This window comes from Coregonus lavaretus, assembly GCF_964263955.1.
Source record: "Coregonus lavaretus genome assembly, chromosome: 29".
Lineage (NCBI taxonomy): Eukaryota > Metazoa > Chordata > Actinopteri > Salmoniformes > Salmonidae > Coregonus > Coregonus lavaretus.
This window is the reverse complement of record NC_140016.1, coordinates 21,040,120-21,064,140: the sequence shown is the minus strand read 5'-3', so window position 1 is coordinate 21,064,140 and position 24,021 is coordinate 21,040,120. Positions and strand designations below refer to the sequence as shown.

General features: G+C 43.4%; 1 protein-coding gene across 1 annotated transcript in view; it reads right to left on the bottom strand.

The window, feature by feature from the left end:
* Positions 1–6,023: 6,023 nt before the first annotated feature.
* The window catches only part of LOC311105130 (sodium/hydrogen exchanger 6-like), a 30,022-nt gene continuing 12,024 nt past the window's right edge, over positions 6,024–24,021 (bottom strand). Inside the window, exons 8-16 of the mRNA XM_084147154.1 lie at positions 18,306–18,406; positions 18,106–18,194; positions 17,871–17,984; positions 17,526–17,637; positions 11,247–11,400; positions 11,022–11,052; positions 10,821–10,906; positions 10,113–10,218; positions 6,024–9,824 (exon numbers count right to left, since the gene is read on the bottom strand). Coding sequence (XP_084003280.1) covers positions 9,546–9,824; positions 10,113–10,218; positions 10,821–10,906; positions 11,022–11,052; positions 11,247–11,400; positions 17,526–17,637; positions 17,871–17,984; positions 18,106–18,194; positions 18,306–18,406 — 1,072 coding nt within the window. The 3' untranslated portion in view covers positions 6,024–9,545. The remainder of the gene's footprint in view (positions 9,825–10,112; positions 10,219–10,820; positions 10,907–11,021; positions 11,053–11,246; positions 11,401–17,525; positions 17,638–17,870; positions 17,985–18,105; positions 18,195–18,305; positions 18,407–24,021) is intronic.

The window sequence follows — 24,021 nt, the reverse complement described above, 5'->3', positions numbered from 1 at the left end:
TCTATTATATCATTCAAATCAAAAGCATCATTCGATCAACAAAGATAGAAATGACTTGGCTTTACTATTGGCATTTATGGATGGGAAATCCCTTGGGGGTTCACACCCCTCTCCCAGTGGTTCTGTTACCCTGCTGGAAGGGCTCCAGATTGGGCTGCCAGCTGCGCTGCCAGGGCCTGTAGGATTAGCTGTCTCAAGGGCATGGCAGGAGGCTTGGCTGGGAGCTCTTGTAATGCTCTACAAATAAATAAATAAAAGCTAAAGTATCCAGAGAGACCTGGACTCAATTTATACTGAACAAAAATATAAACGCAACATGTAAAGTGTTGCTCCCATGTTTCATGAGCTGAAATAAAAGATCCCAGAAATGTTCCATATGCGCAAAAAGCTTATTTCTCTCAAATTTTGTGCACAAATTTGTTTACATCCCTGTTAGTGAACATTTCTCCTTTGCTGATTAAACAGTATGATCATGAAATGTGCCGTTTTGTCACACAACACAATGCCACAGATGTCTCAAGTTTTGAGGGAGCGTGCAATTGGCATGCTGACTGCAAGAACGTCCACCAGAGCTGTTGCCAGATAATTTAATGTTCTTTTCTCTACCATAAACAGCCTCCAATGTCATTTTAGAGAATTTGGCAGTACGTCCAACCGGCCTCACAACTGCAGACCACCTGTAAACACGCCAGCCCAGGACCTCCACATCCGGCTTCTTTACCTGCGGGATCGTCTGAGACCAGCTACCAGGACAGCTGATGAAACTGTGGGTTTGCACAATCGATATATTCCTGCACAAATTGTCAGAAACCGTCTCAGGGAAGCTCATCTGCATGCACGTCGTCCTCACCAGGGTCTTGACCTGACTGCAGTTTGGCGTCGTAACCGACTTCAGTGGGCAAATGTTCACCTTCGATAGCCACTTGGAACACTGGAGAAGTATGCTCTTCACGGATGAATCCTGGTTTCAGCTGTATCATGCAGATGGCAGACAAATGTTTGGCAGCGTGTATGTCGTCGTGTGGGCGAGCGGTTTGCTGATGTCAACATTGTGAACAGACTGCCCCATGATGGCGGTGGGGTTATGGTATGGGCAGGCATAAGCTATGGACAACGAACACAATGGCATTTTATCGATGGCAATTTGAATGCACAGAGATACCGTGACGAGATCCTGAGGCCCATTGTCGTGCCATTCATCCGCCACCATCACTTCATGTTTCAGCATGATAATGCACGGCCCCATGTCGCAACAATCTGTACACAATTCCTGGAAGCTGAAAATGTCCCAGTTCTTCCATGGCCTGCATACTCACCAGACATGTCAGGCATTGATCATGTTTGGGATGCTCTGCGTTGACGTGTACGACAGCGTGTTCCAGTTCCTGCCAATATCCAGCAACTTTGCACAGCCATTGAAGAGGAGTGGGACAACATTCCACAGGCCACAATCAATAACAGCCTGATCAACTCTATGTGAAGGAGATGTGTCGTGCTGCATGAGGCAAATGGTGGTCACACCAGACACTGCCTGGTTTTTGTGATCCACGCCCCTACTTTTTTTTAAGGAATCTGTGACCAACAGATGCATATCTGTATTCCCAGTCTTAAAATCCATAGATTAGGGCTTAATTTATTTATTTAAATTGACTGATTTTCTTGTGTAACTCAGTAAAATCTTTGAAATTGTTGCATGTTGCGTTTATATTTTTGTTCATTGTAAATAACTCCCATTTTATTTTTATGGTGTCTTTTACAATTTCATAGGCAATGGATGCCTAACAAATTGGCTAAGCTACAGTCCACTTACAACAAGTCTATGGCAATAGCCAGCTAAACTTTTCAACAAGAATAAAATGTTCTCTCAAACAGTTGTAACGTAACTTGGTTTCAGTTTGTGTATATCTCTACTCCAAAATCACTAATCTAACCATCTTTACCTTTTAGAGATTTGAGAGTCACAGCTGGTAATTTGAGAGCCACAGATGGTGATTTGAGAGTTACAGATGGTGATTTGAGAGCCACAGATGGTGATTTGAGAGTTACAGATGGTGATTTGAGAGTCACAGATGGTGATTTGAGAGCCACAGATGGTGATTTGAGAGTCACAGATGGTGATTTGAGAGTCACAGAGGGTACTTTTCACTTAGAGAATGAGAGAGAGTTGGTCGACTTGAGTCTGTAATGTTTTCTTGGTGTCTGGGCCGTTCAAACATCATGAAATATGTGAACTGAACTTATGTAGAGCTGGTGTTCATTTCTACTGAAGGAGAGGGTAAAGGATGACACTGATCTGGTTAGTGTTGTCTCACACACACACACACACACACACACGTGCACAAGCACACACACGCACACATGCATACAAGCACACACACGTGCGCACACACACATACACACACACACACACACTCTCTCTCTCTCTCAAGCAGAAACAAATGCACAGTATCATGGAGAGAATGCTCCCATCTACTCTAAGAGAGATTAACATCTCACTTAGTTGTAAACAAGCACTGGTAACACAGTTAATGAGAGTAAACACATACCTCTCTCTTGGATGGCTAACAAGAAACCATGACACTTTCCTTCCATAAACTGATGATAAGACCCAGCCATTGGGCCTCCTCTGTATGCTAATGAGGATGATGATGAAGGTGATGCTATTGTCTTCCTGTAGATACCAAGGGCATCTTTATTGAGATTCAATAACCTCTGTGTAAATGAAAGCATGACATATTTCCTATGGATGACAGCTTTTCCTGACATACTGCCACAAATCTAGAGGAAATAGAATCTTAGACACGTGTGCTATGTCTTCCATTGTAATTTGAGGGTCTGGCTGGCTAGCAGAGTTAGCTAGCTGATGCCATGTGTTAGCCAGTGGGAAAAAAAGTATTTAGTCAAGCCACCAATTGTGCAAGTTCTCCCACCTGTCATTTTCATCATAGGTACACGTCAACTATGACAGACAAATTGAGAATTTTTTTTCCAGAAAATCACATTGTAGGAATTTTTATGAATTTATTTGCAAATTATGGTGGAAAATAAGTATTTGGTCACCTACAAACAAGCAAGATTTCAGGCTCTCACAGACCTGTAACTTCTTCTTTAAGAGGCTCCTCTGTCCTCCACTCGTTACCTGTATTAATGGCACCTGTTTGAACTTGTTATCAGTATAAAAGACACCTGTCCACAACCTCAAACAGTCACACTCCAAACTCCACTATGGCCAAGACCAAAGAGCTGTCAAAGGACACCAGAAACAAAATTGTAGACCTGCACCAGGCTGGGAAGACTGAATCTGCAATAGGTAAGCAGCTTGGTTTGAAGAAATCAACTGTGGGAGCAATTATTAGGAAATGGAAGACATACAAGACCACTGATAATCTCCCTCGATCTGGGGCTCCACGCAAGATCTCACCCCGTGGGGTCAAAATGATCACAAGAACGGTGAGCAAAAATCCCAGAACCACACGGGGGGACCTAGTGAATGACCTGCAGAGAGCTGGGACCAAAGTAACAAAGCCTACCATCAGTAACACACTACGCCGCCAGGGACTCAAATCCTGCAGAAGCCAGTACATGTCCAGGCCCGTCTGAAGTTTGCTAGAGTGCATTTGGATGATCCAGAAGAGGATTGGGAGAATGTCATATGGTCAGATGAAACCAAAATAGAACTTTTTGGTAAAAACTCAACTCGTCGTGTTTGGAGGACAAAGAATGCTGAGTTGCATCCAAAGAACACCATACCTACTGTGAAGCATGGGGGTGGAAACATCATGCTTTGGGGCTGTTTTTCTGCAAAGGGAACAGGACGACTGATCCGTGTAAAGGAAAGAATGAATGGGGCCATGTATCGTGAGATTTTGAGTGAAAACCTCCTTCCATCAGCAAGGGCATTGAAGATGAAACGTGGCTGGGTCTTTCAGCATAACAATGATCCCAAACACACCGCCCGGGCAACGAAGGAGTGGCTTCGTAAGAAGCATTTCAAGGTCCCGGAGTGGCCTAGCCAGTCTCCAGATCTCAACCCCATAGAAAATCTTTGGAGAGAGTTGAAAGTCCGTGTTGCCCAGCGACAGTCCCAAAACATCACTGCTCTAGAGGAGATCTGCATGGAGGAATGGGCCAAAATACCAGCAACAGTGTGTGAAAACCTTGTGAAGACTTACAGAAAACATTTGACCTGTGTCATTGCCAACAAAGGGTATATAACAAAGTATTGAGAAACTTTTGTTATTGACCAAATACTTATTTTACACCATAATTTGCAAATAAATTCATTAAAAATCCTACAATGTGATTTTCTGGATTTCTTTTTCTCATTTTGTCTGTCATAGTTGACGTGTACCTATGATGAAAATTACAGGCCTCTCTCATCTTTTTAAGTGGGAGAACTTGCACAATTGGTGGCTGACTAAATACTTTTTTTCCCCACTGTCGCTTTCCTGTCCCTGCTACAATTTAGTAGGTGAGGAGTGGTTGCTAAGCCACCGTACACTGTGAACACCCACAGACACTCCATAGAGGGTCAAACTTACAAGAGGCTCTGCCAAGGAGATGCATTTCTGTTAGAGTGAGAGAGAGAGAGAGAGAGAGAGACAGAGAAAGAGAGAAGATAAGGGGTGCGATCGAGAGAGACAATGGAGGGAAGGAGGGAGAGGAGGAGGAGAGAGAGAGAGAGAGAGAGAGAGAGAGAGAGAGAGAGAGAGAGAAAGAAAGAAAGTGTGAAAGACCCTCAGGAGAACATGAGGTAGTCCCAGTCTCCCTTTAATAAAGTTGATATTTCCTCCCTGTGCTGTAATGGCACCAAACAGGCATTCTTGAGGAGAGTTCTGCCCATATTAGGAGAATGTTACCTGATATCTGCACTGAGGAAATGTGCTAGAGGGAGGACGCCTAACAATCTGGCAGTAGAGAGAGCTGCCTCTCATCTGAAACACATCTCCTGCCTGGAAAGGTGAATGGGAAATGTCAATCCCTAGACTATGGTTAGGGTCAGGACAGTAGTGTCTCCTGACCATGGAAAACTCTGGGTCCTATTTATTCTTGGGTCGTCACTAGTCAGAAATGGCAAAACCCGGCCTATTTCTAAAATGTATCTTCTTAAAATAGGATTTTTAAACCTAATCCTAAAGGGATACTTTTGGAATTTGGCAATGATTTTGGCAACATTTGGATACCATTTTTATGTCTCGGTGTCCAGTATGAAGGAAGTTAGAGGTAGTTTCGTGAGCCAATGCTAACTAGCGTTAGCGCAATGACGAAGTCTATGGGTACTTGCACCCATAGAATTCCAGTCATTGCGCTAACACTAGTTAGCATTGGCTTGTGAAACTACCTCTAACTTCCTTCATACTGGACACAGAGACATATAAATAGTATCCACGAGTTCATCTGACTCTGGGGAAGTAGATAAAGGGCCTCATTGCCAAAATTCCGAAGTACTCCCTTAACCCTGACCATAACCACACAGCTAACTTTATGCCTAACCCTAACCTTAAATGAAAAACAAAAAAGCTAATATTTGTTTTCATAACTTGTTTACAATAGTCAATTTTGACTTTGTGGCTATGGTGACAACCTTATTCTTGGTCAGGAAAATCTCCAAGTGCACCTCCCTTACCTACTTCTGCCCTGGGAGGAAACCTTACCCCACCTCAGCCTGTCAGTCCATGAGAAGGATGGACCATTCGCTAAGGAGAGGTTCTGGAGAGGTGAAAAAAGAAAAGAGAGGGCTGAGACTCAGGCTGTCCATAAGGGGAATGTGATACAGTGTTAAGGGTTGAAGGCTGGTGGAGAAATTACTGGGATGATTTAAGTTTTTCCTGTTCTCATTCCTGGCCAAACCTTAAGGGAAGGTCAGGACTGGATAAGTCTGGATCTGAGACTTTCTGGATCTGGTAAGCTATTAGCTAACATTACATTCTTCCACCAGGACATGTTCAGAGACAAACCAGACCATGTCTACATCATCATGTTGATGTGAAATCAGCAGGTCAATAAAGAGACATTACAGAGGGTTTAATCAAAAGCACAGGCTTCTGTTTATTGACCATTGCACGCAACATGAACGGGTGAGGATATTTACAGAGATGTAAACAGTCAGTACCTGCAACACTGAGGAAGCACAGAGTGTGACACACTGCAGAGACTCTCTCTCACACTCACACACAGCCAAGTAGCAGTATAAACACATTGGACAGTCTGAAAACACAGAGTACAACAAGCCCCTTTGGTCAGCTACTTCAGACTAGTGTCAACATGTTATTTACAAGTTACCATTCATAGTTCAAAACAATAGAACACATACTGTAAGAACAGTACAGGCAAGGTATAAGTTGACCTATAATGGGTCTTTTTTGACATTATTTTATCTGTTAGTGATAGACTGGTACACACTCCTGATCTTGCTTAATTAATTTTTTCTTTAGAAGACGGAGTCAGAGTCAATGGCATGGAAAAGCAATGAGGCCAATCTTGTTTCTCTTGGTTACATAAATCATAACAACCTGTACATCAATGGATACCACCCTTCAGTTTGTGACCTCTGACAGTTATGACATGACTCCATGAGTTTCTACTAAAAATCATAATTCACTGGATTCATGTCAATTCCTTCATAACCCCAACACAAGCCAGTTAAAAACAGCAAAAATATATGACAAATGTCACTTACAAGACAATCAAAAGCAAATTCAAACAAAGGATTATTAAAAGACAAGTGCAAATGCTGTGCCATCCCCGACACTCGCTTACTTCCCTTCTTCATCAAGAATAAACAAAATAGAGAAAAAAACCATACATAAAATGGTGGGAAAAAATCATTTCCTGCACATTTTGGTGTCAAGAGGCATGCCTGATAAAAAAAGAAGAAGAGACCACACGCCCCGTCAGAGGTTCCTGCACAACAGGAGATAACACTGAGTGGTACACTGCCCTCCTCTACCCTCCCCTCCCCACCCCAGGTGCAAAAGTGAATGACATTAAATAAAGGAAGAATGTCCACTATTTATCCCTCTACCTCCCTTTCCTCTGCTTCTGTCCCTCTCTTTCTCCTATTCCCTCCCTCCCCCCTCTGCCCTCTGCCCTCACTCTCCTACTCCCCCCCCCCTCTGCCCTCACTCCCCCCCCCCCCCCCTCTGCTCTCTCTCTCTCTCTCCTCTGTAGTGCTGTCTGGCACAGGGCCTGATTACATCCACATCAACAGTGTGTTGTCAGGGTGGTGTCCGGTCAACACTTCCTGCTACACCACATTAACAGCCACCACTGATCCCAGACCCCATGTAGCCAAGCAGCTCAGAGGAGCTACTCCCTCTGATGCCAGACATCAGCTATAAATCAACCCAGCCCCCATACATTGTAGAGCGAGGCATATGGGATACATTAGACTAGTGTAAGTCTAATACAAACCTATTGTATCATTATTTTACACAAATAAAGATTAGCACACATACATTTTTCTACAACGATTTTGTTTTCTTCAAGTGATCCCTACCAGCTTTTCTCTAAATATCTACTCTGAATCATATCAATCCAGAAATGATTGTTTCAATATCAAATATGTCTGTAGTTTTGGATCATTTAATCCGATATGTTATTATTCCAACTCAACTATTCAAGTTGTTTCTGATAGTATGTACCAATCCCTTATGTAGTCAATAACTCAGGCCAGTTACCAGTTGAACTGCGGTCCAGTACATACAGTGTAGCTGCAGCACCTCAACAATGTTTGACATGGACATCCTCAGGCCAATTCCATGAATTATCCAACAAAGCAAATTCGACTTGAAATAGAATTGAATAAGAAATAATGAATGTCTATCCACCAATGTCAATTTCAGATCAATTTGCCTAAAACAAAGCAAATTAGATCCTTAATTAAGAGCTACTGTAGCATATTCCCTCTACTATTCCACTGCTGTGAATAAACCAGATAGATCTTAGCCAGTAGGAAGCAAGGGCTTAGCCCAAATTAAAGTACACTCTAGGTTTGATTCTAGTAGAATTTCAATCCCTAATGTCAATTATAAACTGGGTGGCTCGAACACTGAATGCTGATTGGCTGACAGCCGTGGTATATCAGACCGTATACCACGGGTACGACAAAACATTTATTTTTACTGCTCTAATTACGTTGGTAACCAGTTTATAATAGCAATAAGGCACCTCGGGGGTTTGTGGTATATGGCCAATATACCACGGCTAAGGGCTGTGTCCAGGCACTCTGTGTTGCGTTGTGCATAAGAACAGCCCTTAGCCGTGGTATATTGGCCATATACCACACCCCCTCGTGCCTTATTGCTTAAATATACACCATGTTACACGTGTATAGTATTATAATTACAGTGAAAACTAGGATGTAGCTAAAGTACTTATAGTATGTTGCAAAATACATCAAGTATTTTCAGGCTGCCTGCACTCAATTTTCATCAAATGTCAATGCAGGAGGAATGGCACCAACTTTCACCGTACAGGAGATTTGGAACTCGTATTCGAAACGACAGCCCTTCTTTCTGCTTCTGTGGTGAGTGACATGGCCAGCTTCTAAAATAAGGTGTCAAACCCTCCCAAAGTCACAGTCTAAGGTCATTGTGGGAGATCCAAGACGTGTGCCAGGTTACACAGAGCGAGCTGAATTACATTGTTAGCTTGGTTGAACCAGGCTAGAACATTGTTAACTATCTACAGACCAATGGCTCAAACGCAGGCAGCCTGTCACCCGTAGAGAGGTCGCCACCCTGTGGACGGAGGAGTGCATTACTTTTAAAAGGGAACATAAACCAATGGTCACTCAGGCACTTGATTCTAACCGTATGCATAGCAACACAATGCAACGCAGAGCCACTAAGTCAGCCAGCATGCCTTGGATCACACAGAGAAGGCAGCAACATTCAGAATCAGACCCAAAAACAAGGCTACAAACTCAGTCAGCTCCTCAACCTACCCACTCCCCACGCATAAAAAAACAACAACGTTATTATACACCCTGTGATACAGAGACAAATAGTATTAGCTAAGCTAGCTGTGACCTCCACATACAGACTAATGCATGCTACAGATGTGTATAGACTCCTCTGCAACGCTACTGTGAGCAGATTGCCACGTGATTTCAGTGTGGTCCGGTTAGAAGACAAACTGAGAAAAGCTATCGGTTTAACAAAATCAAAAGAATATTAAACATGAATAAATAATGAATATTATTATTATGGCGACAGGAGTAGAAATGAACAAAGAAGAATGAGGTAGAGACATGGATTAACCACTTGAGAAACTCAAAGAGGAGAGGCAGTGAGAGAGCGAGTGAGAAAGACAGATGAGGAGCGGTGTATGAGAGAGCGAGAACGAGAGAGAGAGAGAGAGAACGAGAGAGAGAGAACGAGAGAGAGAGAGAGAGAGAGAGAGAGAGAGAGAGAGAGAGAGAGAGAGAGAGAGAGAGAGAGAGACCAGTCTCTTGCTGATCTTAGTTTATCTAATTCCTGCAGCCTGAGGTGAGCAGGACGTAGAGTGAATTGGTCATCTGGCTAGCTGGCCTCTCTTTCGCCTCACATCCGCATACGGTGTCGTGGGTCGGCGAGGGGGGGCTCGGAGTCGTCCATGGGCAGGACCAGACGAGTACCCCTCATCACCAGCTCGTGGTCCCCGTACGTCAGCTCGCGGTCCAAGTCGTCAGCGGAGATGACGGCAGAGGTGGTGCCCGCGGGCCCTGCACTGGTGTGGGCACCGCTGGCGTCCGTGCTCACCGTGATGTCACCGTAGGTCAGGCTGATGTCCCCGTCCGTCAGGATGAGGTCCGAGTCGTCGTCCTTCAGCTGGCACTCATTCTGTTGGCAGGAAAGAGAGTGGAACATTTAGAAATAGGTCATCATTAGACAACATTTTGATTATGATGGTTCTCACTAATCAGATACTCCTGCTAGAACTGAACTAATGCTTTAGCTTCTATGAAATCAGCAACTCTTCATTTGAGTTCATTCAAACATACACTATCCGTTGTGATACTCATTAAAACAAAGAAGAAAACACTTCCTCACTACATGTCATCGCTATTACCATAATCACCCTTATAGGGTCACGGGGTTAATATGGACACATGGTTTGTGGGGACTGACCTCATAGGCCTGTGGGCTGGTGAGACATCTGGCCAGCGGTCCACAGCAGGCAGGCATGGTGACGGTGAGTGGGGGGCCGCTGTGGGTCAGGATGGGCTTCAGGTAGCTGGAGAGGGCGTAGAGTCAAGTCCTCAACTGTGTAACATTGTTTTGTTACTAACTGCTCAAATATGTCATGGAGATTTCCTATAGGAGAATCATCCTCCTCTTCCTCAATACACCAGCCTCCACTGCTGTAGGCTAGTATGTTATTGCAGTACTAGGCTTGTATGTTATTGCAGTAATAGGCTAGTATGTTATTGCAGTAATAGGCTTGTATGTTATTGCAGTACTAGGCTTGTATGTTATTGCAGTACTAGGCTTGTATGTTATTGCAGTACTAGGCTTGTATGTTATTGCAGTAATAGGCTAGTATGTTATTGCAGTAATAGGCTTGTATGTTATTGCAGTACTAGGCTTGTATGTTATTGCAGTAATAGGCTAGTATGTTATTGCAGTAATAGGCTAGCAGGTTATTTCAGTAATTGCACACATATATACACATTATCATTTTGGTTATGCTGGACAAATCATGGTTTCATACTCAGGAGTTAATACACTGAATAGAGAATATAAAAGCTTTGTCTGTGAAAAAAATATATATATAAAAAAACAAATTGGTCACTGGAGCGCCATCTGCTGTGTACTGATGGGAGTGACAAAGGATACTTGTGGTCAAAGTTGTACCAGATCCTAAAGAGCCAGGCACTCTCGTGTTTGGTGCTCCTCCACTCTGATCCCTCTGCAATGCTCATCTGAGGAGACAGACAAGACAGATACAGAGATCCACTCAAAACAACAGGACTTCATCAATCAGATGATTACAGCGTTCAAGTAAAATAACTCAACTTTCATAGGCTTAATACTCACTGAGTTATCTGCGTCCGAATCAACTCCAACACTGTTAGAAATGCAGATATACATAAATGAGTCTACCAGATCACAGTGGTCACAGACGATCATATTGAAGACGGACAGACAACCTTATCCTAGATTAGAATAAACATCAATTCAACAAAGGTTCCGTTTGAAGGCAACAAAAATAATAGGCAGACACCAACACCCCCTAACCTTTGACCCCCGCGGTGGACCTACCGTATGTGCTGGCAGGAGAGCATCTGAGTGGTTCCCCCTCCACAGACCCACACAGTAAAGAAGACGATGAGGAGGGTGGTGGTGAACATCATCTGACGGGCGTACGTAGCCGTGTCCCGGATGGAGAGGGCAAAGGTCATCGCCCCACGCAGACCTGTGGAGGACAAATCAAATCAAATGTGATTGGTCACATACACATATTTAGCAGATGTTATTGCGGGTGTAGCGAAATGCTTGTGGATAACGTAAGAAATAACACACAAAAAAACTAAAATACTGCAAAGTTGCTTAGGAGCTAGAAGCAGAGCTGCCATGTCTGTCAGCGCCATCTTCTGGAAACAAGGAGCGGTAATACTGTGTGTGTGTGTGTATATATATATATATATATATATATATATATATATATATATATATATATATATATATATGCATGCAAGTGACGTGTGATTGCACAAGTTATACAAGCAGTGTGTGTCTCCACAAGTCAGTCATATCACTTAAAATAGATTTTTGTTAGATAACGTCGCTGGTGTGGGAACTCTGAACATTTCCAATTATAGTGATCACATGACAATCAGTTAAAACAGGTCCATAGGGGTCAGTGTAACAACAGGTCCATAGGGGTCAGTGTAACAACAGGTCCATAGGGGTCAGTGTAACAACAGGTCCATAGGGGTCAGTGTAACAACAGGTCCATAGGGGTCAGTGTAACAACAGGTCCATAGGGGTCAATGTAACAACAGGTCCATAGGGGTCAGTGTAACAACAGGTCCATAGGGGTCAATGTAACAACAGGTCCATAGGGGTCAGTGTAACAACAGGTCCATAGGGGTCAGTGTAACAATAGGTCCATAGGGGTCAATGTAACAACAGGTCCATAGGGGTCAGTGTAACAACAGGTCCATAGGGGTCAGTGTAACAACAGGTCCATAGGGGTCAGTGTAACAACAGGTCCATAGGGGTCAGTGTAACAACAGGTCCATAGGGGTCAGTGTAACAACAGGTGATGGTATGACTCAAGTTACTACATTTGTAGAATGTCAAGGATGTACTGTATTAGCAAAACAGTGTCTCCTAAATCACTCGACACACGAAAGCAGACTCATAAATCAACATATAAAAGCTTTAGAACAAAAAATTGGGAGGATATTCCAGCCTCTGCACATATTTCAAATTCCCAAAAAATATTTAATATATACAGTACCAGTCAAAGGTTTAGACACACCTACTCATTCAAGGGTTTTTCATAATTTTTTTACAACTATTTTCTACATTGTAAAATAATAGTGAAGACATCAAAACGATGAAATAACACATGGAATCATGTAACCAAAAAAGTGTTAAACAAATCAAAATATATTTTATATTTGAGATTCTTCAAATAGCCACCCTTTGCCTTGATGACAGCTTTGCACACTCTTGCCATTTTCTCAACCAGCTTCATGAGGTAGTCACCTGGAATGCATTTCAATTAACAGGTGTGCCTTGTTAAAAGTTAATTTGCGGAATTTATTTCCTTCTTAATGTGTTTGAGCCAATCAGTTGTGTTGTGACAAGGTAGGGGGGGTACACAGAAGATAGCCGTATTTGGTAAAAGACCAAGTCCATATTATGTCAAGAACAGCTCAAATAAGCAAAGAGTAACGACCGTCCATCATTACTTTAAGACAAGAATGTCAGTCAATACGGAACATTTAAAGAACTGTGCAGTCACAAAAACCATCAAGCGCTAAGATGAAACTGGCTCTCATGAGGACCGCCACAGAATCTTTTTTTTTTTTTTTTTCACCTTTATTTAACCAGGTAAGCCAGTTGAGAACAGGTTCTCATTTACAACTGCGACCTGGCCAAGATAAAGCAAAGTAGTGCAATAAAAACAACACAGAGTTACATATGGGGTAAAAAAAAACATAAAGTCAGAAATACAACAGAAAATATATATACAGTGTGTGCAAATGTAGCAAGTTATGGAGGTAAGGCAATAAATAGGCTATAGTGCAGAATAATTACAATAGTATTAACACTGGAATGCTAGATGTGCAAGAGATTATGTGCAAATAGAGATACTGGGGTGCAAAAGAGCAAAATAAATAACAATATAGGGATGAGGTAGTTGGGTGGGCTAATTTCAGATGGGCTGTGTACAGGTGCAGTGATCGGTAAGGTGCTCTGACAACTGATGCTTAAAGTTATTGAGGGAGATAAGAGTCTCCAGCTTCAGAGATTTTTGCAATTCGTTCCAGTCATTGGCAGCAGAGAACTGGAAGGAATGGCGGCCAAAGGAGGTGTTGGCTTTGGGAATGACCAGTGAGATATACCTGCTGGAGCGCAGACTACGGGTGGGTGCTGCTATGGTGACCAATGAGCTAAGATAAGGCGGGGATTTGCCTAGCAGTGATTTATAGATGGCCTGGAGCCAGTGGGTTTGACGACGAACATGTAGTGAGGACCAGCCAACAAGAGCGTACAGGTCACAGTGGTGGGTAGTGTATGGGGCTTTGGAGACAAAACGGATGGCACTGTGATAGACTACATCCAATTTGCTGAGTAGAGTGTTGGAGGCTATTTTGTAAATGACATCGCCGAAGTCAAGGATCGGTAGGATAGTCAGTTTTACGAGGGCATGTTTGGCAGCATGAGTGAAGGAGGCTTTGTTGCGAAATAGGAAGCCGATTCTAGATTTAACTTTGGATTGGAGATTCTTTATGTGAGTCTGGAAGTTGAGTTTACAGTCTAACCAGACACCTAGATATTTGTAGTTGTCCACATACTCTAGGTCAGACCCGTCGAGAGTGGTGATTCTAGTCGGGTGGGCGGGTGCTAGCAGCGTTCGATTGAAAAGCATGCATTTAGTTTTACTAGTGTTTAAGAGCAGTTGAAGGCTACTGAAGGATTGTTGTATGGCATTGAAGCTCGTTTGGAGGTTTGTTAACACAGTGTCCAATGAAGGGCCAGATGTATACAAAATGGTGTCGTCTGCGTAGAGGTGGATCTGAGAGTCACCAGCAGCAAGAGCGACATCATTGATATACACGGAGAAAAGTGTCGGCCCAAGAATTGAACCCTGTGGCACCCCCATAGAGACTGCCATAGGTCCAGACAACAGGCCCTCCGATTTGACACACTGAACTCTATCTGAGAAGTAGTTGGTGAACCAGGCGAGGCAGTCATTTGAGAAACCAAGGCTATTTAGTCTGCCAATAAGAATGCGGTGGTTGACAGAGTCGAAAGCCTTGGCCAGGTCGATGAAGACGGCTGCACAGTACTGTCTATTATCAATCGCGGTTATAATATCGTTTAGGACCTTGAGCGTGGCTGAAGTGCACCCGTGACCAGCTCGGAAACCGGATTGCATAGCGGAGAAGGTACGGTGGTATTCGAAATGGTCGATGATCTGTTTGTTAACTTGGCTTTCGAATACTTTCGAAAGGCAGGGCAGGATGGATATAGGTCTGTAGCAGTTTGGATCTAGAGTGTCACCCCCTTTGAAGAGGGGGATGACCGCGGCAGCTTTCCAATCTCTGGGGATCTCAGACAGCTGATGTTTTGAAAGCGCTGCAAAATCTGGACCCCTACAAATCAGCTGGGCTAGACAATCTGGACCCTTTCTTTCTAAAACTAGCCGCCGAAATTGTCGCAACCCCTATTACTAGTTTGTTCAACCTCTCTTTCATAACGTCTGAGATCCCCAGAGATTGGAAAGCTGCCGCGGTCATCCCCCTCTTCAAAGGGGGTGACACTCTAGATCCAAACTGCTACAGACCTATATCCATCCTGCCCTGCCTTTCGAAAGTATTCCTGTAAAGTAAACCTGGTTAAATAAAGGTGAAATAAAATTTAAAAAAAATAAAAAAAAAGACGTTATGAAAGAGAGGTTGAACAGACTAGTAATAGGGGTTGCGACAATTTCGGCGGCTAGTTTTAGAAACAAAGGGTCCAGATTGTCTAGCCCAGCTGATTTGTAGGGGTCCAGATTTTGCAGCGCTTTCAAAACATCAGCTGTCTGAATTTGTGTGAAGGAGAAGCGGGGGGGGCATGGGCAAGTTGCAGCAGAGGGTGCAGAGTTGGTGGCCGGGTTAGTGGTAGCCAGATGGAAAGCATGGCCAGCTGTAGCAAAATGCTTGTTGAAATTCTCGATTATTGTAGATTTATCGGTGGTGATAGTGTTTCCTAGCCTCAGTGCAGTGGGCAGCTGGGAGGAAGTGCTCTTATTCTCCATGGACTTTACAGTGTCCCAAAACTTTTTGGAGTTAGTGCTACAGGATGCAAATTTCTGTTTGAAAAAGTTAGCCTTTGCTTTCCTGACTGCTTGTGTATATTGGTTCCTAACTTCCCTGAAAAGTTGCATATCGCGGGGGCTATTTGATGCTAATGCTGTACGCCACAGGATGTTTTTGTGCTGGTCAAGGGCAGTCAAGTCTGAGGAGAACCAGGGGCTATATCGGTTCTTAGTTCTGTATTTTTTGAATGGGGCATGTTTATTTAAGATTGAGAGGAAATTACTTTTAAGGAACAACCAGGCATCCTCTACTGACGGAATGAGATCTATATCCATCCAGGATACCTGGGCCAGGTCAATTAGGAAGGCCTCCTCGCTAAAGTGTTTTAGGGAGCGTTTGACAGTGATGAGGGGTGGTCGTTTGACCGCGGACCCGTTACGGACGCAGGCAATAAGGCAGTGATCGCTGAGATCCTGGTTGAAGACAGCTGAGGTGTATTTAGAGGGTATGTTAGTCAGGATGATATCTATGAGGGTACCCATGTTTACGGATTTAGGGTTGTACCTGGTAGGTTCGTTGATAATTTGCGTGAGGTTGAGGGCATCTAGCTTGGATTGTAGGATGGCTGGGGTATTAAGCATATCCCAATTTAGGTCACCAAGCAGTACAAACTCTGAGGATAAATGGGGGGCAATCAATTCACATATGGTGTCCAGGGCACAGCTGGGGGCTGAAGCAAGCGGCAACAGTGAGAGACTTATTTCTGGAAAGGTGGATTTTTAGAAGTAGAAGCTCAAACTGTTTGGGCACAGACCTGGATAGTATGATAGAGCTCTGCAGTCTATCTCTACAGTAGATTGCAACTCCACCCCCTTTGGCAGTTCTATCTAGACGGAAAATGTTATAGTTGGGGATGCTGCAGAGGATAAGTTCATTAGAGTTACCAGCCTCAGAAATTGCAGCCCAAATAAATGCTTCACAGAGTTCAAGTCACAGACACATCTCAACATCAACTGCTCAGAGGGGACCGTGTGAATCAGGCCTTCAAAGTCAATTGCTGCAAAGAAAGCACTACTAAAGTACACCAATAAGAAGAAGAGACCTGCTTGGGCCAAGAAACACAAGCAATAGACATTAGACCGGTGGAAATTTGTCCTTTGGTCTGGAGTCCAAATTTGAGATTTTTGGTTCCAACCGCTGTGTCTTTGTGAGACGCGGTGTGGGTGAACGGATGATCTCCGCATGTGTAGTTCCCACCGTAAAGCACGGAGGAGGAGGTGTTATGGTGTGTTGTTTTTTTTGCTGGTGACACTGTCTGTGATTTACTTAGAATTCAAGGTACACTTAACTAGCATGGCTACCACAGCATTCTGCAGCGATGCACCATCCCATCTGGTTTGGGCTTAGTGGGACTATCATTTGTTTTTCAACAGGACAATGACCCAACACACCTGCAGGCTGTGTAAGGGCTATTTGACCAAGAAGGAGAGTGATGGAGTGCTGCATCAGATGACCTGGCCTCCACAATCCCCCGACCTCAACCCAATTGAGATGGTTTGGGATGAGTCGGACGGCAGAGTGAAGGAAAAGCAGCCAACAAGTGCTCAGCACTCCTTCAAGACTGTTGGAAAAGCATTCCAGGTGAAGCTGGTTGAGAGAATGCCAAGAGTGTGCAAAGTTGTCATCAAGGCAAAGGGTGGCTATTTGAAGAATCTCAAATATAAAATATATTTTAATTTGTTTAACACTTTTTGGGTTACTACATGATTCCATATGTGTTATTTCATAGTTTTGATGTCTTCACTATTATAAATAGTAAAAATAAAGAAAGACCCTTGAATGAGTAGGTGTGTCCAAACTTTTGACTGGTACTGTAAATATATATATTTTTAAATAATTCTGGCTGATATTTCCTCCCATGAAACCCTGAAATTGGATAGAAAGGGATAGCTTATTTTCCTTCACACCGCCTTTTCTCTTCAAGTAAATACAAAGTTATATATTCTAGTAATTAAACTTGTGGCGCCAGATCTCTGCCTGACCATGTCACACACTGTACCAGCAAACATCATCATGTGTTGGAAGTTGGAGCTGATCTTGTTCCTTCGTCCCAGGTTAAGCAGGAAGGACAGGGGGTAGATGTTGGCTGCTCTGCCCAGGAACACTGCCAGCTGGGAGGGGAACGCTGTCAAGGAGGGCTCCAAACAGTCCAGAGAAGGAAAAGAAACCCACCACAGTCTACTGAATATTTGCACTCTAAAAATAAATAATAAACGATATACTTTTTTTCTTACCATGACTTTTCTGGTTTTCCAAACTGTACATGCAATATAGTCCATACTGCACATTAACTCCCTACAAAAGTTAAATATTAATTGAAGTATTATAGTGTGAGTAAGGATACAAAAGCCCCGACGATGAACGTGGGGTTGAAGATGTGGTTCTGGAAGGTGAACAGGGCCAGACCCATGTAGGAGAAGATGAAATTCTCCGCCAGGAAGCTTAGCAGCTCAAACAACTACAGGACAACACAAAAACAACATTTCAGGGACACTGATGGAATGTCAACATTTAGCAGATGACATTGATGTCCACAGTAGCTTGCGGTAAATAACTGCAATGGTAAACGTTGACCTCACCTGTTTGGACCTCTCCTGGGACTCAGGGGACAGGTTGTTGAAGGTGTAATGAGCCTGAGTGATCCCACAGAACAGCACCGCCACAACACCTGCAGACACATACCCACATCATGATTAACCATAATAAGCTGGGTCATGAAAAATAAGCTGTGGGGTGGGACCATGACCTGTGTGTAGAGGTACAGTAAGATGAGGGTTACCTGTGAAGCCACAGGCCTCTGCCATTAAGAAGGTGCTCCAGGACATGAGGAAGAAGAGAGCAGTCTCCAGTAGCTGGAAGTCTCTCAGCTTAGTGAACTTAGTGACGTGAGGAGAACAGTCAAAGAGAAAATACGACATGAAAACACAACACTGACATTAGGAACACCTGCTCTTTCCATGACATAGACTAACCAGGTGAAGGCCCTCAAAATTGTCAAAGACTCCAGCCACCCTAGTCATAGACTGTTCTCTCTGCTAACGCACGGCAAGCGGTACCGGAGTGCCAAGTCTAGGTGATAGATTAATTATTACACCCTGAAACTGTGTATAATGTGTTAGAAATGTGTGAGTGTAGGACCAGTAAAGGCTATGGCATTGAGCCACTATTTAGCAATGTGAGTAAGAGTTAGGCCAGACAACAAAGACAACTGAGAAACTAAGATAAAGAGGCCTCCCAATTTAGGGAGGGGAGAAACTGTTATGAAAACATGGTGCAGAATATTGTGAGAACGGCAATAACTGAGTAATGCAGGGAGTAGGATATGCGTGTGTGTGTGTGTATGTATGTATGTGTGTATGCATGTGTGTATATGTGTGTGTGTGTGAACTGAAGGTCAGTAGAGCAGTTTTAGAGTGGAAAACTACAGCCCGCCTACAGAGGGGAGGGATATCTTTTTGTATGACTTATGAGTATAAAAGATGGACTCTGAAATTGTGATGGCAGAATTCTCAATGAATAAATATCTCTGACTATGCAGACCGGGACTCTGGCCGTTACTTAAATCCCAAAAGACTTACAACCTTTTGGGAGACGCACAGAGACACTAAAATAGTTTGTTAAATAATTCACATAACAGCTTGGTCCTTCTGAGCCGGACTCCAATACCCTGTTTCTGTCATTCCAGGTAACTCTGAAAACCGTCGACGGGCGAATGATACATTCGTAAATAGAAAGTCCTGCCCTTTGACATTAAGGGTTAAAACAGGCCAGAGGACACCTGATTAATGACAGAGACGGTGACGGAATCCAAACCTACATTGAATCTCGGCTGCAAGGATAAGGTCAGTAGTCTTTATAATAATAATAAATATAATATGCCATTTAGCAGACGCTTTTATCCAAAGCGACTTACAGTCATGCGTGCATACATTTTTGTGTATGGGTGGTCCCGGGGATCGAACCCACTACCTTGGCGTTACAAGCGCCGTGCTCTACCAGCTGAGCTACAGAGGACCACTTTATTCATTACTTGGTGAAATTGATTTGAGAACTTGCTAAAATATTGAAAAGTAGCAAATTGATCAATGCGTAGCCATTTTAAGTGAAATGTAGGGGACTGTCAGGAATTATCAAGATTACATTGTGAGGATAGACTCCTCCGTAGAGTAGGAGATAATTCTGGGGGACTAGTCAACCTGTTGGTGGGTCCGTAACGATTCACGGTAATAGGCCATTACCAAAAGAAACTACCCGGTGTTGAAATAGAAGGAACTATTAAAAGTACACCTATGGGATGGAACCTGTAAGAGATTATTGAACAGTCAACAAATAATCCGGGTTAAACAAATACAAAAAATACACCAGAAGGAATTAAAATAGCATGTGTGAGAAATAGAATATTAGTAAAGTCAAAAACAACTGTAGATTTTGCTGTAACTCTATCCGTTCTGGAGCCTTATAAACTCCAGGTTACCGATATAACACCAATAATCATGTAAGGTTGTATACGTGTGAGACCTAATGTTTGCTCAAAAGTCACATGAATAATTCCAGGTGGTTGTATAGAGGAGGGAGAACCCATTCCTGTTGTATGAGACTGTCAGGAATTATCAAGATTACATTGTGGGGATCAATCCCTCTGTAAAAGTATGAGATAATTCTGGGGGACTAGTCAAGATTACATATACAGGAAGGGGTGATTCAAGGTGTTGTTGTGTGAAGCTATTTTGAATTACTTGTTAAATTGACTTGTTATATAGAAGAGGTGGCTAAGGGATTTTTAACAGTACCAACCATGGGGGGGCAAATCCTCACAAGAGGTCCCAGAATTTACTGGGGACGAGAAATACTTGATGTAATTAAAATGGAATCCAGGGATAGAAGAAATCTCCATTATGTAACCAGGTGGAGGGAGAGGTATGGTTTTGAGGGACGTCTAGACGCAGATAAACTCGAATCCATGCTTAAACAGATACATAAGGTGTGTAAAGGAGAAATAAGCAGTGAGAGAGAGAGAGAGAGTAGGAGGGGGCCAGTACCCACTGATAGCCTTACCTAATCTATTGGCGGGGAATGAAAGGGGCCCCAGCAACCTTAGATGTATACAGTAATAATAATAATAATATGCCATTTAGCAGACAGGCCATGAACACAAGAGGACGTGGCCAGAGCGGTAGAAGGAATGACCCACCCCAAAACAGGAATAGTAAGGTTTGGGCTGCCGTTAGAGGGCAGTGGGTTTCAGGGGATGCCCAGAGGACACTTTTGCCATGGGCCGATTACGGAGAGTATGTTGGGAAACTAACTGAATTGTGTAATAGCCTCAGAGAGACATGCAATCCATCATGAGCAGAATAACAGACAGGACAGAGCCAAGAAAGAAGAGGAAGATGCAGAGTAACTAATTGCCACTCTGGGAGAGATGGCGGGTAGAACTTAGGAGAGAGAGGAGATAAGGCAGGAAAGAGTGAAGGCCACGTGGGGAGAATAGGGGCTTTAACTGTAACAAGAGAGAATTCCATCCCCCAGCTTTGAGCGTGAGGAAGAGGAAGATAAGGCGTGACTAGTCCTTGAGGGAGAAATAGTAGACTCTAGTGGGGGGAAGACTAAGGAACCCTTTGATCCAAATTGTGAGGTGTTTGAATTGGCTACTATTGACTTAGCACTTCAACAGGAACAGAAACCTTATTTGACATTGACAGTAATGGGTAAGAAAATTAAATTCCTTTGTGATACGGGAGCCTGCAGGACAGCAATCTGTGCAACAGACAAGCCAGATGGAGTCAGGATTGATGGGGAGAAAATCATAGTGCGATCTGCCTCTGGTCATCAATTTATTGAAAGGGTATCAGCCCCAATAACCCTAAAACATGACCAATCAGGATGAGAGGCAACCATTCCCATCCTGATATCTAAGCTGTGTCCGGTAAATTTACTAGGACGTGATGTAATGACTAAATTGAATGTGGCCGTCATTTCCACTGAGAGGGGAATGAAAGTACACATAGTCAGAGACAATATGGTGGTCTGTGGGGAAGGGGAGCCATGTTATTGGTATAGGCAAGATTTGTTAAGGGGGGGAATAACTGATATTCCCCGAACCTTGATGGAACTTGCTGATGATGTAGTACCAGGCCCCACTAAAATGTCCCCCGATGACCTACACTGTACTCTCTGGTATAACAAACACCCAGGTCCAGATGCAATCTATGAGGAAGCATTATTTAAAACCACAGAAAGGACTATAGCCTTGAAATGGTTTCACTATGACAACACCCACGCAGCAGTGGAGGTGGAACTAGGGCCCCAAAGTTCAGGGAAAGATGGAGCCCACATGTGTCCCTAGCAAAGGAGCCAGCAGAGGACTGGAAAGACATGGGCCAGTGGGTCTCCAAAAGGTAAGAGGATCACTGATTGGGTCAATATTGTGAGTGGCGATCAACACAGCTCATCCACAGATAGTACATTTAGATGAGAATAGCAGATGCTGAGGAGAGGAATACCTGTTGACAGAACAGGAGTCAGACTTAAAATAAGTTCCAGAGCATTTGTGGTCCCGGGGTCCAGCAGACGTAGGATTAATAAGAGGGGTAATTCCAGTACAGGTGATACCCAAATCTAATCATAGGCCATATCAGAAGCAATACCCTATGAAACCAGAAGCAATAAAAGGTTTGCAGTTTACCAAGAGCAGATTGGGAGGGACCTTGAGGGAGGGCCAATTCCCGGGGAGATAGTGAGGCCAGAAACAAAGGTGCAGTGTCCTGGAAATCACAGTCTGTTTTGTTTTTTTCAGTTCTGCTGGGAGTACATTTGATGATGGGGTTTTGTGTTGAATTAGAGACAGTGAGACTATTAGTCAATACCTAGGAGAGAAGAGAGGTTACGGTAGCAAAGACAGACAAGAAGGAAATGGTAATAGTGGAGACAGGAGTGAGTGGAAGTGTTACAATTGTGACAAAACGGGACATTTTGCTAGAGAATGTGAGGAACCGTGTAGTTACTGTGCAAGGAAAGGGCACCAGTTAAGAAACTGTAGGCAGAAGGGGAAGAGAGAAATCAGGAGTCCTCATGACCTGGCTGTTTGGTTGTTGTTTTTTAATTGGGGTTTTCAAATAAAAAACAACACACCTAGTATGATGTTTATAAAGGGTTGTTGTTTCAATTTTGGGGGGTTTTCAGCAGGTCAAGGGTGATAGGTCTTAGAGGAGCACACAGTGAATTTTATGGAGTTTTTTAGGTTTTGGCTGAGTTTGGGGTATATATGATTTCTTATGAGAATGAATGTCATGAGGATTAATGAACACTTGGGATAAGTAACATTTATTAAATATTTAGAATAATGGTAATGTTTGGTATACTATGGGATGGAATTTCAATTGCCTCTGAACTCTGTTTTAACTTTCTGGTGTTAATTAATCATCCACACTGGTAAATTCTAAAGGCAGGAGAGGAGGACTTTAAGATAGTTTATTTTACCAATAAATAAAAATAAGGGATGGCAATTGGATGATAAATTACCAATATTACCTAAGTGATTGTTAGGTAGGTGATAATATTGACACATGGGCAGTGACCTCCGGCTAAGTACCCTTTCCAGCAATTGGAAATGGATTTTATAGAGTTATCACGGAGTGAAGGGAAGAAATTTAGAGTAACCCCAGATAAAGATGGGTTATCCCCCTTTGAGAAAGTGTTTGGAAGACCTTACAGAATGCCACAGTTGGCAGGACCAGACAGGCAGACATATAACTAGAGAGCACCCTAGCAGAACATGTGAGAAGATAATTTATTAACCACACCTGTATGTCAGAGGTTTTGTGCCCCACAGGTGAACTAAAGGAGAAGGTGACCCACTCTATCTAACCAGGAGACTGGTGAGCATCCAGCCCCTAAAAGAAGAAAAACTGGAAGCAGGCCTGTTGGGAAGGGCCCTACCAAGTCCTATTGGTTACTGCCTTTGCCAGCAGAATAGCTGAGAGATCCATCTGGGTGCATGTCACACACTGCAAAAAGGTAAACCCAGTTACACCTGACAAACAAACACAGAGTTAGGAGAAAGAACCGATCACCACTAGGGCTCGGGGGTTGGCTCCTTAACGAAGATTCCCTTACCCTGTCTGATCATCCCTGTGTGAGTTCGATAGAAGGTAAAGCAATGGGTTGGCCTCTGGCGTCTGACATGTTCTCAGGGCGAGGGTGGGGATTCACAGGTCTCCTGACGGTAGGTAGCTGTCTGATTGTGGGGGCCATATTCCTAGCACACTCAAACCCTCCTGATCAGCCAGAAGTAGTAGTTAACCTAACACAAGTTGATAAAATAATACCTTAACACAGTCTATGAAGGCATAGGAGACAACTAGACGTAGGGGAAGGGGAAGTACTAGGGACTGTAGGGAAGGACATCACCATATGTATGTCACCATGTATATCCTGGGACTATGTAGTCGCTCATACCAAGCGGGGGGGATATGTCAATCTCCATACACAGTTTA